The 13,489-nt window shown below is 53.9% G+C and overlaps 1 protein-coding gene across 1 annotated transcript in view; it reads left to right on the top strand.

Annotated features, from left to right (window-relative positions):
* The first annotated feature begins 2,419 nt into the window (after positions 1 to 2,419).
* The window catches only part of Ablim2 (actin binding LIM protein family member 2), a 127,412-nt gene continuing 116,342 nt past the window's right edge, over positions 2,420 to 13,489 (top strand). Inside the window, exon 1 of the mRNA XM_059275756.1 lies at positions 2,420 to 2,558. Within this exon, the coding sequence (XP_059131739.1) occupies positions 2,549 to 2,558 (10 nt within the window). The 5' untranslated portion in view covers positions 2,420 to 2,548. The remainder of the gene's footprint in view (positions 2,559 to 13,489) is intronic.

A 13,489-nucleotide genomic window follows, 5' to 3' on the forward strand; every position in this document is an offset into this window, starting at 1 on the left:
CCTTCCTTCAAGACATGGCAGGACAGGCTGAGCTCGTCAGGTGCACTGTGGGATTCAGATGTAAGCATCAACTTCACTTGTTTCCCTCATCTCTTATCTTCACACCTCCCGGAACACACTCAAGTTTATAACCTGCTGCCCAAGAGAAAGCAGTGACTGGTCCTGACACTCAGAACTAACTAGGCCACAGGTCAGGAGCTGTCTATTTCTTCTGTGCCTCATCCCACAGTAACCTACACCCATAGTCAATGGTTAGGCTACTCTCCTAAGGGTAGAAGTGACATAGCACCCTTGGATGTCCCTGTGGTCCATTGAGGGCTGTGACAGTCCTGTCTCCTGTGCACCCTGCCTCCTTCTTTACTGGCTTCGGGCATGATTTTGAGTGGTCTAGCAGCTCCAACATCTAGGCCTGATAACACAAGAGATCTGTCCAGAGCCCAGGCTCCAAGTTAGCAGAACACTGGGTCAGAACACAGGGGAGTGTGGATGCTCTTGTCTTTAAATGTTTTCTAATCCCAAAGAAGGCAGCTCTCATAAGAGGCAGCAGTGTACAGACGGATCCTCGCTGAAAGGGCACAGACCGTGATGCATCCTGAAGTTGCCAGCCGACCCAGGAGTTGGGCCACACCCATCCTTCCCCTGGTGCCCTGGTGCCTAGAAAAGCTCTCCTCCCTCGAGGGTTTTCCAGAAAGAGAGACTCGCCAAGTTGAACGTCCTCTCTTAGGCCATATTCTGTTGCTGTGACAACACACCTGAGCCAGGTAGGTTATTAAAACTAGAGGTCTGTTTGGCTTATGGGTCTGGAGGCTGGATATTCAAGGATGTGTCTCCCACATCTGATGTGGGTCTGCCCCCAGTCTCAGTGGTCAGTGAGAGGGCTCGTTCTGCCTGTTAAGGATGCAGAGCGCTTCCTGTGTCCTCTTTGAAGCCTCTGGCGCCCTCTCCAGGCAGGTAGCTCAAACAGCAGCAGTGGGCCATGTCAACAGTGAATCATGGGACTTGATTTTCCCTAGTCATTGTTGACCGAAATCATGAATGGATCCCTGTGAGACTGGGCCATCCTTTGAGGGGGTGATGGCCCACATCTACCCCTTGGTCAAAACCACTGTCATCTTGACTTTTGTTTATTTAGCATTGGCTCTAGGCTAGCAGCTTTGAACAGTTTTCCTTGTATTACTAATTTAACCCAAGGGCAGTAGTCATTGTGACTGGAAAGGTGAGGAAACTGAGGCACCGAGAGAAAGCAAGTGGCTGAGGTCACCCATGGGTTACAGCCCTGCAGACTCAGAAGTCTAGATGTAATCTATTCAAATAGACTGATTTGATACAAGTCAAATCCAGCCCGGCAGGGTTCTGTGCAAGGATAAGTTGCAGCTGGTTCAGCCCTACCTTGGTTATCAACTTCATGGGTGATTTGGTTTTCTGGGCAAGAGATCCCAGAGTTAGTCCTGCTCTTTGTGGGGAGGAATTTCTGCTCTCGCCTCAGTACTACTTCGAACAGCCCTGACCCGGGCCAAACGCCCCTGGCCTGTGCCTCTCCATGCTTGCCTGGTCCTGCATGCTCCCACTCTGGGCTCTGCGCATCCGTGCTCTTTCCTCTCTCTAGCCTGTCTCCTCTCAGCCTCTTGTGCCCACCTGTTGTCACCACCTGCGCACGGCAGAATCCACCTGCGCCTCCCTATGCAGACTCTCCTTTCAATGTGTGTTTCCACGCCCTGCTCTGGACGCCTGACGTCACAAGGGGATCGGTCACCGTGTGGGCAGGATGGCGAGAGGGCAGGACGTGCCAGCGTCTCCTCAGTGTGCACCGCCCAGCGTCAGCCGAGCCGTAAGACTGACGCCTGGCGCGTAAGGCGAGGTGGCCAACAGCTTAGCCCTGAAGTCTGGACACCTGCGCCGGGATCCCAACCCGTTAGGACCTCGCCCTGGGTGTGTGTGTCATTAAAGACAGCTCCTGGTCTGCTTCCCCTCCTCTATCCACCCCCTCCCCGCCCCGCCTCAGTTTCCCCCTTTCTGTGCACTTGGAAGGGAAGATCTGGTTCCAAGGCCTCCCATCACTCCAGGAGAGTTACTCCAAGATCGCTTTTCCCTGCTCTTCCCTCTTCGCGATCCCGATACTGAGATGAGCCACAGTCCCCTGGTCTCGCTTAGATTGTGTTGACAGCTCTGCAGAGCTCCAGAAGCAGGTGCAAGAGGGCACCTGAGCTGCCTCCAGCCTGCGCCTGCGCGCACCGCACAGCCTGCTGGGATTTGTAGTCCTCACGTCCAACTGCGGTGGCACGCAGGCGGGCTGAGGGGGCGCGGCGCCTACACTTCCCAGGGTGCGACCCTCCCGGGGCTCGACAAGGGGCGGGGCCTAGCTGAGGGGCGGGGCGGGGCGAGGGGGCGGGGCGGGAGCCCCGAGCTGCGGTGGCGCTGCGGGCAGAGGGTACTGTGCTTCGAGCCTCTGGCCGCGGGCGCGCGGAGGATCGTGCGAGCGCCGCACCTGCGGGCCCAGTTGTCGGGCTGTCGCAGCGCGGGGACTGCCCTACTAGGAGCTGCCGCTGACATGAGTGCAGGTGAGTGCTACGACTGGGGATCCGCCGGCACAGAGCTGCAGCCCTGGCAGAGTCTTGAGGACTGGGTGGCAATCAGGCTGCACCTGCAGTGCAGAGCCCTGAGCCCAGCGGCTCCACCCAACTTTTGCTCCAGGGTTTGCAGCCCAGAAAGGCCGGCCCTCAGCCCCTGCCCCTGAGCCCGGGTCGTGGAGCTTCGTGGCTTGCGCCAGGATTCCCACCCACAGTGCCAGCTAGGGTAGCTGCGCAGGGATGTCTGGCAGGCGCCACTCCTCGCTTCTCGTGGGGGTTCCAGGTTGCTTCAGTAAAGGGACTTGGGTCCTGTTAAGGGGCCCTAGGTCACCGCAGTCCTAACCGTGGAGAGAGGTGTGATGACAGGCGGAGCTTTGCAGCAGGGGACTCCGCCCTTGCGCGGTTCCCGCAGCGACTGGGTGGTGGCGTCTGGCAGACCCTGAGCGCCCGGGCTTCGCCGCTGCAGATCTGAGTGCCAGAGCCTCTATGTGTGTCAGTCCCGGCGCTGTCTGTGCGCGTTGTCCTTCCAGCTCCTCAGTCCTGAGCGTCTCAGCCCTGCCTCTCCCGCCGCACCCACCCACAGGGATCTGACAGCCTCTGTGCGATGCTGGAAAATCCCAGGTCCCTGCAATCCAGCAGCGCCTGTGCTCAGAGAGAAACTGAGATCTAGAGCTGGAAGGCTTTGGCTCAGACGCGGTAGCGTCTGCACATCACCTCAGGATGCACCCATCTGACATCCTCATGAATGTAGCCTGTGGGGAGGGCTGATCCTTGCATTCCCCAGCAGAGAGGGGCAGGCCTCCATTTTCAGGAGCTATGGCCAGACTTCAATGACTTGAGCTCTGGCAAGTGATAGAGATTTGAACCCAGGGCTCCTTGATTCCAGCATGCTTCCTTCCAAGCCCAAGTTGCTACTGACAGCAGTGTAGCCCTTGGCTATGTTGAGTAAACCAATAGGTACAGCTGCTTCCTCTGGGAGAAGGTGGACAGGGAGGGAATGAGCTTGGGGACAGCTCACTGTGGGCTCTCAGCCTGGAGTACCTCCTCCCAGGAGACTGTCCCTTCTCCCTCCTAGCCAAGGAAGGAGGAACTTCCGCAGTGGCTGTTGGGAGTAACTAAGCAAGTGGCATGGGAAGCGGGATCCCTCCTGAGATGGCCAACCTGTTACCTGGGGGCGGATGGGGAGGGCATCCTCAGACTTGGCAGGCCCTCCAGACATTTATCTAATGGCGGTGGAGGTAATGGCTGGGTGCATGTAGGGTAATTTCATGCTTTCAGACTATAATTGATACTTCTGGTCCTCCCGTAATCAGGAGCCCTCAGAGGGAGCACAGGTGCCCACTCCCTACATTTGTACTTTTTGTCCCTGGGGGAGGAGGGCTGGGGTTGTCATGGCAAGGAGACTAGGTTCTGAGCTATGGTGTGTGCCTGGTAGTCTTGGCCCTGGGACATCTTCCCAGTCTTGGCTTGCTCGTCTGGAACTTTAGTTCCCCTCTAAGCAGGAAAACCCTATGCACAGCAGCCCCTCAGGAGTGTGGATGGCCATTGTCGTGGCTGGGTCCCCTGGGTTCCTCTTGGAAATGGAGCTCAAGTGTTGTCTGGCCCACCTGTCTCTTACGTCTTGGCTCTGAGTAGCCTATTGTATGCACAGTGGTGAGTCACCCTCACTTACAGTGGAGGAGAGTGGACAGAGGCCCATGGGTTCTATCGTGTGGCTGCTGTGTATGACTGGCAGCTCAGGAGCTTTCATTGACAACAGGGAAAGACTCCCCTGTGCCTCCCCGGGAACCTGGAACCTGGAGCAGACAGGTTTCATGGAGCAATACTGGTCCTGACCATGTCCAGATGGGCAGGTGATGGGAGTGCCTGGCAACCTGTACAACCTCCTAGGCTAGAAGTTCCTTCCCAGTTGTGGTGAGGATAGAGAGGGCACTGCTGGGGTCTGACAGCACAGTGCTTCTCCATGCTGGTTCTGGTGTGACACTGAGGCCTGTGGATGCCACCCTGGCTGTGGCTGCCTGTTGATCTCAAGTGGCCAGGAAAACCGTACAGAACACTGCAACAAGGTAGAGGAAGGAGATGATGCTCCACGGCAGACAGGACTTGATCTGAATCCAACATACTAGCCGTGCAGTTCTCTGTGTCTCAGTTTCCCCAGCTGTTGGAGGAATCTCTATAGTGATGTGTGCAGAGCCAGCCTTCACACAGTGAGACTGTAAGGTGGTCTTGGGAGCAGAGGTCGCTTCTTTGCATTGCAGCCCATGTGACCACAGTGGGATAAGGGGGCTAGGAAGACATCTGAACCAGGAGTGGACATGATGGATCCTGTGCTGGCTCTGCCAACAGGCACTGGGTCTTGAGTAAGGCCTGTGTACTTGCTAAGCCTAGATGTCCCTGGAGGTAGCTGTAGACCTGGCTGAGCTGAGGTAAAGATGTGCAGGCATGTGCATGTGCATGTCTGTGTCTGTGTGTATTTGATATCATAACTAGGTGCCACAGACAAGGGGCTTTATGGGGAAATTTATTTTTGGACAATGCTGGAGCCCAAACAGTCAAGATTAAGGCATCAGCAGACTGATTCTCTCTCCTTGGCTTGTAGACAGCATGCCCTCCCTATGTCCTCACAGATTTGTCCCTCAGTGTGTCTGTGTCCTGTTGTCTTCCTCTTCTAAGAACACTGTGCTGATTGGATGAGGGCATGAGAGTGACCTCATTCCATCTTCATGACCTCTGTCAAAGCCTCTTCTCCACATACAGCCACAGTCTAAGGTGCTGGGGTCAGGACTATACTGTGTGAATTCAGCTCAGAACAGGTGGAGGCATGGGAGCCTCCATGGCTTCTGTGTAAACAGCTGGAAGGGACCCAAGGATGCTCCGGATGTGCCCACCCCCACGCAGGACAATGAAGCCTGGAGAGGGACCAGCACCCATCCAGGGTCAAGGAGAGTATTTGGTACATCTATCTAACACACTTGGAATGTGGCACTCGCTCCTCCTATCCCAGGAGTGGGCAGTGTGTGGCCACAAGCTGTCTGCCTGGGTACCACTAACATACCAGAGCAGGTCACCAGCCACAGTGGGGAACAAAGATACCAGACATCATGCCTTCATCCTGGGAATATTTACTAGGTGCCTACTCTATGCCTGCGCTGCTCCAGTTCTGAGACTTTGCAGCAAACGAAAACGTGAGGAAACTATCAGTTTCTTGAAACTTGCATCCTAGGTGGGTGTGGGAGGCATTAACAGAGGATATGATGACCTCTCAGTGTTAGCGGAAAATGTTTAAGAAAACCACTTTCATTAAAAAGCTACAGAGTGAGATCCAGGACAGGTATCAAAACTACACTGAGAAACCCTATCTCAAAAAACCAACCAACCAACCAACCAACCAACCAACCAACCAAACAAACAAACAAACAAAGGCAGCAGAGCGGAGCTGGAGAGATGGCTGGATAGTTAAGAGCACTGGTTGCTCTTCCAGAGGACAAGGGTTTGATTCCCAGCACCTACATGGTGGCTCACACCCTTCTGTAACTCCATCTCCAGGGGGATCTGATGGCCCTCTGGCCTCCTCAGACACCAGGTGCGCAGCTGATGCACACAAATCCATGCAGACAAAACACTTGTACACATAAAATAAAATCAATAAACAGTGGATGGTGAAACTGCATATCACATGTGAACTCAGCATTCCCACACAAGGAAGAAAGGCCAGCATGTCTGAGGTGGCGTTACTGCCCGCTCTTCTTTGTAATGGGATATAGAGTCCAAAGCAGGAAACAGTGTTGTTTTGATTCTGGGGATGGTTTACATGGGTTTGGAAACCCATGATTGCAGAGAAATGGGATGTTCCATTCTGTAGGAGTCATTGCCCTTTGCACAGAGCACAAGCGGACACCTCATTGTCCATGGCTAGGTGGAGCCAAGTACAGGCAGACACTGGGTCCCATCTCTCCTAACAATTCCACTGTGGGTAAGGTACAACAGAGATGAATCCCCCTAACCCTGAAATGTGTCAGGCGTCACATTTGTTTTTTTTTTTTTTTTTTTTTTTTTTTTTGGTTTTTCGAGACAGGGTTTCTCTGTGTAGCTTTGCGCCTTTCCTGGAACTCACTTGGTATCCCAGGCTAGCCTCGAACTCACAGAGATCCGCCTGCCTCTGCCTCCCGAGTGCTGGGATTAAAGGCGTGCGCCACCACCGCCCGGCTTAGGCGTCACATTTGGTCAGGACTCTAAGGACCATGAACTGGACTGATATTCTCTGATTCCTTATGCTCTGTATCCCCAAACTCTGACTTTATTTCCTGTGATGGTCAAGGTTAATTCCTAAGCTAGCTACCCCAAATTAAGTTTCTGATAATGAGGTAGTTTGGTGTTTTCTAGAATTAGATTTGAAGCTGATGAACGCTTGGGAAATCCATTCTGATATCCCAGGAAAGGGAGTGTCCTGTGACCCTTTGAGTGTTCCTAAATTACCCTGCCCAACACTGGAGAGCTCTGAACTGGCCAGAGGGAAGAGGGTTAGCCCTGAGGAAGGCCCTGTCCTGTCACTGGCCCTTTAAAAGGGGCCACGGCCTAATCTCAGGGCCAGGCCAGGCCACAGTTGCTGACACTGGCAGCTGTTGGGACTCAGGGATGCTGGCCTCATGCCCACCTGCTTTAGAGTCTGCGGCTGTCCTATGCACGGGCTCCTTGTATCCTTCCTTGTGCTTTCCTGGGGCTGTACCAGCCTCATCGGAGGTGTGGTGGGACCTGCCCTGGAGCTGGGCCTCCTGGGCTGGCTTCTTGCCGTCCTCTGTATTTCCCGGATCATGTATCAGGGTCTTGGGAGACAGGGTGCTAGGCACTTGGTACCATTGCCAGCTTCCTGGCAGCGCCTCAAAGAGCAGGTAAAACAGCCACTGCAGGAAGACACTGTGACAGGCAGTGTCAGCTCTTGGATTTAGCCACTATCATGTGCTGTGATGGGGGCTTCTAGGCTGCTTTGAGCATGCTGGGCTTCAACTAAATTGCTGCGGAGAGCCCCAAGGCTGCTGGTCCCTGGCAGGGTAACTGGAGTGTCTCATCTCTGTTTACTCCAGGAATGTTTCCACCACCACACAGCTCAGGGCTTCTAGGGTATCCGCAGCACCCAGGCAGGACAGACAGGCTTGTATGTCACCTCAGCAGCCATGCTCATGGGGGCACTTCCTCGGGGCCCTGGGCCAGACTGAGGATCTGCTTTCTCCTGTATCCTCCTCATACCTCACAGGCCTAGTGCTGGGGTTCCCTTACACAGAGGGAAACTGAGGCCTTGCATGTCCCAGCAGTTACCTGGGGTCACAGGATTGGTTAGTGAAGGGGGCTGGAATTTGAACCCCAAGGGGCCCAGCTGCCCTGTGTCGCCCTAATGGAGAGGATTGTGTCTGGTCCTTCTCCACCTGTGTGCCCTGGCCATCAGCTGGGGCAGTTTCTGTTGCTTGGTGATATGAATGAGTGCTTTGTGTGCACAGGGGCATTACCTCAGAGCTTCTTAGAGGGATTTGCATGCCTGTCTTCTCACCTGAGCCAGGGAGTCTTGCTCCAACTTCCCAGGTACAGGGTTTGCTGGCATACATCTCCAGCAGCCTCCTCTGCCTTCTGTGAAGTTTCCCCCTGCGGTCATTGATCCACACTTGGACAGCTCTGATCCCAAGAGAGGGATTCTTACCACGTGTAGCTCACATGCCTCCCTAAAAGTCATCTGGACTCCCGGTCCCTTCAATAACACAGCTCTGACTCCTGCCTCAGATACCCCCAGCATGCATGCAGGGCCTTGGCCCTCCAGAGTCCACTATCCACTTGAAGGAGGCAGTTACAATGCCTACTTCTCTTCTGGTTCCCACAGCCCTGCCCTGCCAGGGTCTCCCTTGGTGCAGCTTTGGGCTAGCTCTTGCCCCACCTTGTGCCTTAGCGTACCTGTATGTAAGAACAGGGGCACCATGGAGTACGTGGTCCTGCCTGGCCAGGAAGTCGGCTTCTGAGGCTGACATCGTTTCAGGTAAATGTGCCTGCTGGTCTTCCTCATCTGGTGTTTTTACCATGTTCCCTTCTGGGGAAGTATTTTGGCCTTCAGGTTTGGTTAGGGTTAGGGTTCTGATGCGGAAGTACTGACAGTCTGACAGGGAAGAGGCACCTGAGTTGCATGCACAGTGACTGCCTTTTGGCTCCGTGGGAAGAATTAGGGCAGGTGGGAGGGGGGATTTCATTCTAAGACCCTTATTTTTGCTGTTTGGCTCAGTAAAGGGTCTGGTCCTGGATGCTCTCTACCTGGGGTCTTTTGGCTGGTGGTGAACATGCGTGTCTCAAGCAGGTACTCTATGGATGCTATTGGGGGGTCTCATGCCACCTGCTCCCTGGCTGAAGAGTTCCCCATCTGAGGGTAGTCTGTAGTCAGTGAAGAGCATAGGGGCCCCTTGGCACAGTGGGGTTCCAGGACCCCTTGTTAGGTATGTTCCTCCAACTACCCTTTGCCTCAGTTTACCCACCTGTGAGCAGAGCTAGCACCAGCTTTTTTGTTTGTTTGTTTGTTTGTTTGTTTGTTTGAGACAGGGTTTCTCTGTGTAGTTTTGGTGCCTGTCCTGGATCCTGCTCTGTAGGCCAGGCTGGTCTCAAACTCACAGAGATCCACCTGGCTCTGCCTCCCAAGTGCTAGGATTAAAGGCATGTGCCACTGCTGCCTGGCATTACACCAGCTTTTGGGGATTCTTCAAGACCCGGTAGATACTTGGAATTAGGAGTGTAGGGACATCTGAAACACCCCACACCACTTGGGGACACCCAAAGTCGCCGTTTTCTTGAAGTCAGCTTACCTCTTATGCCCACTTAATGGTGTGCCTTTCTTTTTGCCACTTCTCAGCCCAGCACCACCGCAGATCTGTTTACACCGCTGATCTCTAGGGAGTGCCCAGGTGGAGCATCCTCAGAGGCAGAGGCCTGTGTGGTGTGTTGAGTCATGTCTCCTGAGTTGAGCTTTCTGGGCCTTGGGATCTTCAGACACAGGAGCAGGGAGGGATAGTGAGGGGGGCAGTGTGATTCCAGTCAGCATGCAGGAAGAGAAGCCACTGTCCCTGCAGGATTCCGTCCTCAGGGCAAGGCGAGCCTCAGACTCCTTCCCAGAGCCTCGAAGCCTCTTAGAGTGTTCCTGATAGGGAGCTGGTTCCCTGACACCTGCCCTGAAGAGTGAATGGGGGCAGCTGGTCCTGCTTCATACTTGGCTCCTCTGCCACTCAGAAAACACGATTCTCTGGGACTTCAGTGTCCCCAGGATCTGACATGGCAAATGACACCTTCAAGCCTGTGTCCCGACTCCCCCATTGGTGCTTTAGTAGGCACAAGAGCAGAGCCCCAAGGACTTCACTGTCACCAAGATTACTTGTGACTTTCCAGTTCTTTGTCCTTCATGGTCTTGGCTTCAGTTCTGAGTGGGCACAGAAGGGGGGTGGTGCTGTTGGTTCACTAGGAGGGGACCCTGGGAAGCTGGCGGGAGAGAATGTTGGGGGAGAGGCAGGAGGGAGCCTCAGGGTCGGTGGGCATCGCCAGGGGTGATGGGGGATGGGCTTGATTCTTCTGCAGCCTGCTGGGAACATATTAATGTCCTCAGAGTCCCATGAAGAAGCTGAGGTCTTTCTCCTAGACAGTGACTCCCCTAGGAACAGGGCTGGTTGGGAGAGCTTAAATCCCACACTGTCCTGGGTGAGGTGAGCAAAACTCTCCCAGGGATGCAGGGCAGTGTGCTGGGAGAAGGGAGGAGGGGGAGGGGACAGGCGAAAGAGTTAGAGGAGGTGGGGGGGAGGACATGGGAGGAGGGGGAGGAGAGGAAAGGGAAGAGGAAGAAGGAAGGGAGGGGGAGAGGGAAGAAGAGGAGGGAGACAGAAGGGGGACGGAAATGGAGGAGGCGGAGGAAGAGGGAGAGAAGGAAGAGGAAAACGAGGGGAAGAGGTGGGGAGGGGTCACCTGGAGGCTGCTGCCACCTCGTGTTTCTGGGTCTAGCCTCAGCCGGGGTGAGGCTTCCTCTGTTCCAGGAATCAAAGTCTGTCCCACTCGAGCGCAGAGCTGTCCCAAATGTTCTGGAAGTCTTCATTCGCTAGCTCCTCTGTCTTCACTGCTAACCCTGCTTACCTTCGCCCCGCCCCTCCAACCATTTCTCTGGACTCTGCCGACTTTCCACTCAAGTTCTGGCCTGCCCCAGCTCCACACGATCACAGAGCCTTCGAGCTCTATCACAGCATCACCTCCCTCCTTGCCTCTGAACCCGTGGAGGTCCCTGCTGAAGACTCAGGTCAGGTCCCGGCTGCTGTGCAACCCAGGGTTGCTACTGACCCTCTCTGATGCGCTCCTCCTTAGATAATGTGAGGGCTGGATACTGGTTCCCGGAGGGCCCCCTGTCCTAATTCTTAGAAGTTGTCACTGTGTCAGCTTTACATGGGCAGAGGGAGTGTTCAGATGTGACTAAATGAGGACCTCGCCGTGGGGACGTGATTCTGGGTTACCCAGGTGGGTCTGCACTGATGAGAGGCAGGTCAGAAGAGATTGAAAACTAACAACCACAACAGAGCCAGGAGGGGAGCTTCCGGAATGCTGGCTGCAAATATGGAAGGGTCATGAGCCACGGGATGCGGGAGGCCAACAGGGCAGATGTCTCAGAAGAACCAGCCTTGCTGCACCTCAAGTCCTCCTTTGCAGCCACCCCAAACCCTTCACCCTATGGGGGATCTTGCTTTGATGGGGTTCAACTCCTGCACACTCATAAGTGCCCACTTGAACATCACTCTACCAGGAAGCCCTCCCAACACCCCCAATGGGGCTGATGTGTTCCTGGCACCTCTGAGGATGGAAGCCAGATGAGATTCTTCACTGTGGTTCTGTGTTCCCAGGGTAGGGTGCAGCATAGGTGGAGGGGGAGAGACTCTTGTCTCACCCCTAGACAACCCTGACTTTGGGCCTGGTTGTGTCCTGCTGGGCTCTCAAACCCCCCCCCCCCCCATATGGGACCTGGCTGGCTCTCGATGTTCATGGTGAAGGGAGATGATCCCTGCTGGTCCTGGTCACCTGGAAACTGTAACGCAGAGCCAAGGTCCAGGAGGTGCTCTGGCTGTTGTCCCTGGTAGCCATATGGAACTAGCAGAAGAGCACAGAGGTGTCCACCAGCGGCCAAGCCTGGCTGACATCAGTGTATAGCTGTGCCCCCCACAGTCTCTAGGATAGTCAGTGCATGTCTCTTTCTGATCTGGTGGCTGTCTGCATTCCATGGCTTGTAGCCATATCACTGCAATCTCTAAGGCCAGGGCCTGCCACTCTCTCTTCCGTCTTCCCATGGTGACCTGAGTATGTAAATTTCCTCGGCTTTCTTCTCATAAGGACAGCTGTTATGTCACCCGGACAATCCTGAGTGACATGGATTTTAACTTCATGGCATCTTAATCAAAACACAAAACCCCCATTACCCACGTGAGTACCATAGTTCCACATTTTGAGGAGGAAAATGACATCTTTTGGAACAGTCTGTGGTTGGGGTGGATACATCTGCTCTTGTGGTACATATAGTCTGAGAGTGTGAGAATGACTTCTCATAGAGTGAAGAATGTTTCTCTTAATTCACTAAATTTAAACATCCCGTGTGCCTTGGGCTTGCCACTTCCAAAGCCAGTGGACAGGGTTGTCTCTTCAGAAGCAGGGAAACATACTGAGCCTGAAGTGCCTAGCTAGGACTTCTGAGATCAGGGTGCTGCCCCGGGAGGTGCTGCTGAGGAGTGCCTCTGAGTATGGCTGGGGGCGGGGCATCAGAAGCCACAATAGAGGGAGGGTGATGTCATCCGCTGTCCATCCAAGCAGAGACCATAGGCCAAGAAAGCCACTGTCCATTCCAGCAGCATCTCTCAAGCTCCCAGGGCCCTAGGACCCAGCATTGCTGAGGACCCTGAAGTGCTTCTCTGTGGGTTGCACTTAAGGTTATTTGCTGAGCTAGAAATTAAAATACAGAATTTTTTAAAAAGCTGTTAAATTAAAAGTGTAATAAACGCTCTCACGTGAACCCATGAGCATAGTTAGTGAGTTCAGAGTCGTTCTGCAGATTTGTGACTCTCTTTAGCACCCGGCTTCCCAGACAGTGACCAGACTCTGATGTCTGGTCCTGTGATACCAATGTGAGACAGTGAGGGTGACCATCAGCTTCTGTCACCACCAGAAAGGACCCATGGCAACCATGTATAAGCAGAAAATGCTTCCGTGAGTACCCCTCCATGGGGGTTCCAGGGCTTTCAGGCCCCTGGTGGGGTGTGGGTACAATGGTGGGGGCACATGGCAGAGTAATTCTTCCCAGTTTGTAGCAGGAAAGCAAAGTAGGATGAGGGGGAGGCTAGGGCTCCACTGTGAGCTTTGAGGATACACTCCCTGTGGCCGGAACTTCCGTTGGCCACACCCCCTAAAGATTATGCCACCAACTCCCAATAGTACCACCTGAGGACCTAGCCTTCCTCACTGGGGCCTTAGAGAAATAAAAAAAAAACAAAAATCAAACAAACAAACAAAAAAACCCAAACCAAACCAACCAACAAACAAAACCAAAGCAAACTGTCACAACATCCCTGCATGATGAAAAGCCTCATGTTCATCTCAAGGTGCAGATGACATCCCCCTATTCCCAAGACCCAACATGTCTCTCCTGTCCTAGTGCTTCTTGGAAGTCCAAATTCAAAATAAAAACAAGATCTACCAAACAAAAAGCCCAAGTTCAACTGGGCAGTGGTGGCAGACACCTTTGTCCCAGCACTCAGAGGTAGAGACAGGAAGATCACTGAGTTTGAGGCCAGCCTGGTCTACAGATCGAGTTCCAGGACAACCAAGCTCCACACAGAGAAACCTTGTCTTGAAAAACAAAACAAAACAAAACAAAACAAAAAAAC

Source organism: Peromyscus eremicus, chromosome 10 (genome assembly GCF_949786415.1).
Source record: "Peromyscus eremicus chromosome 10, PerEre_H2_v1, whole genome shotgun sequence".
NCBI classification, from domain to species: domain Eukaryota; kingdom Metazoa; phylum Chordata; class Mammalia; order Rodentia; family Cricetidae; genus Peromyscus; species Peromyscus eremicus.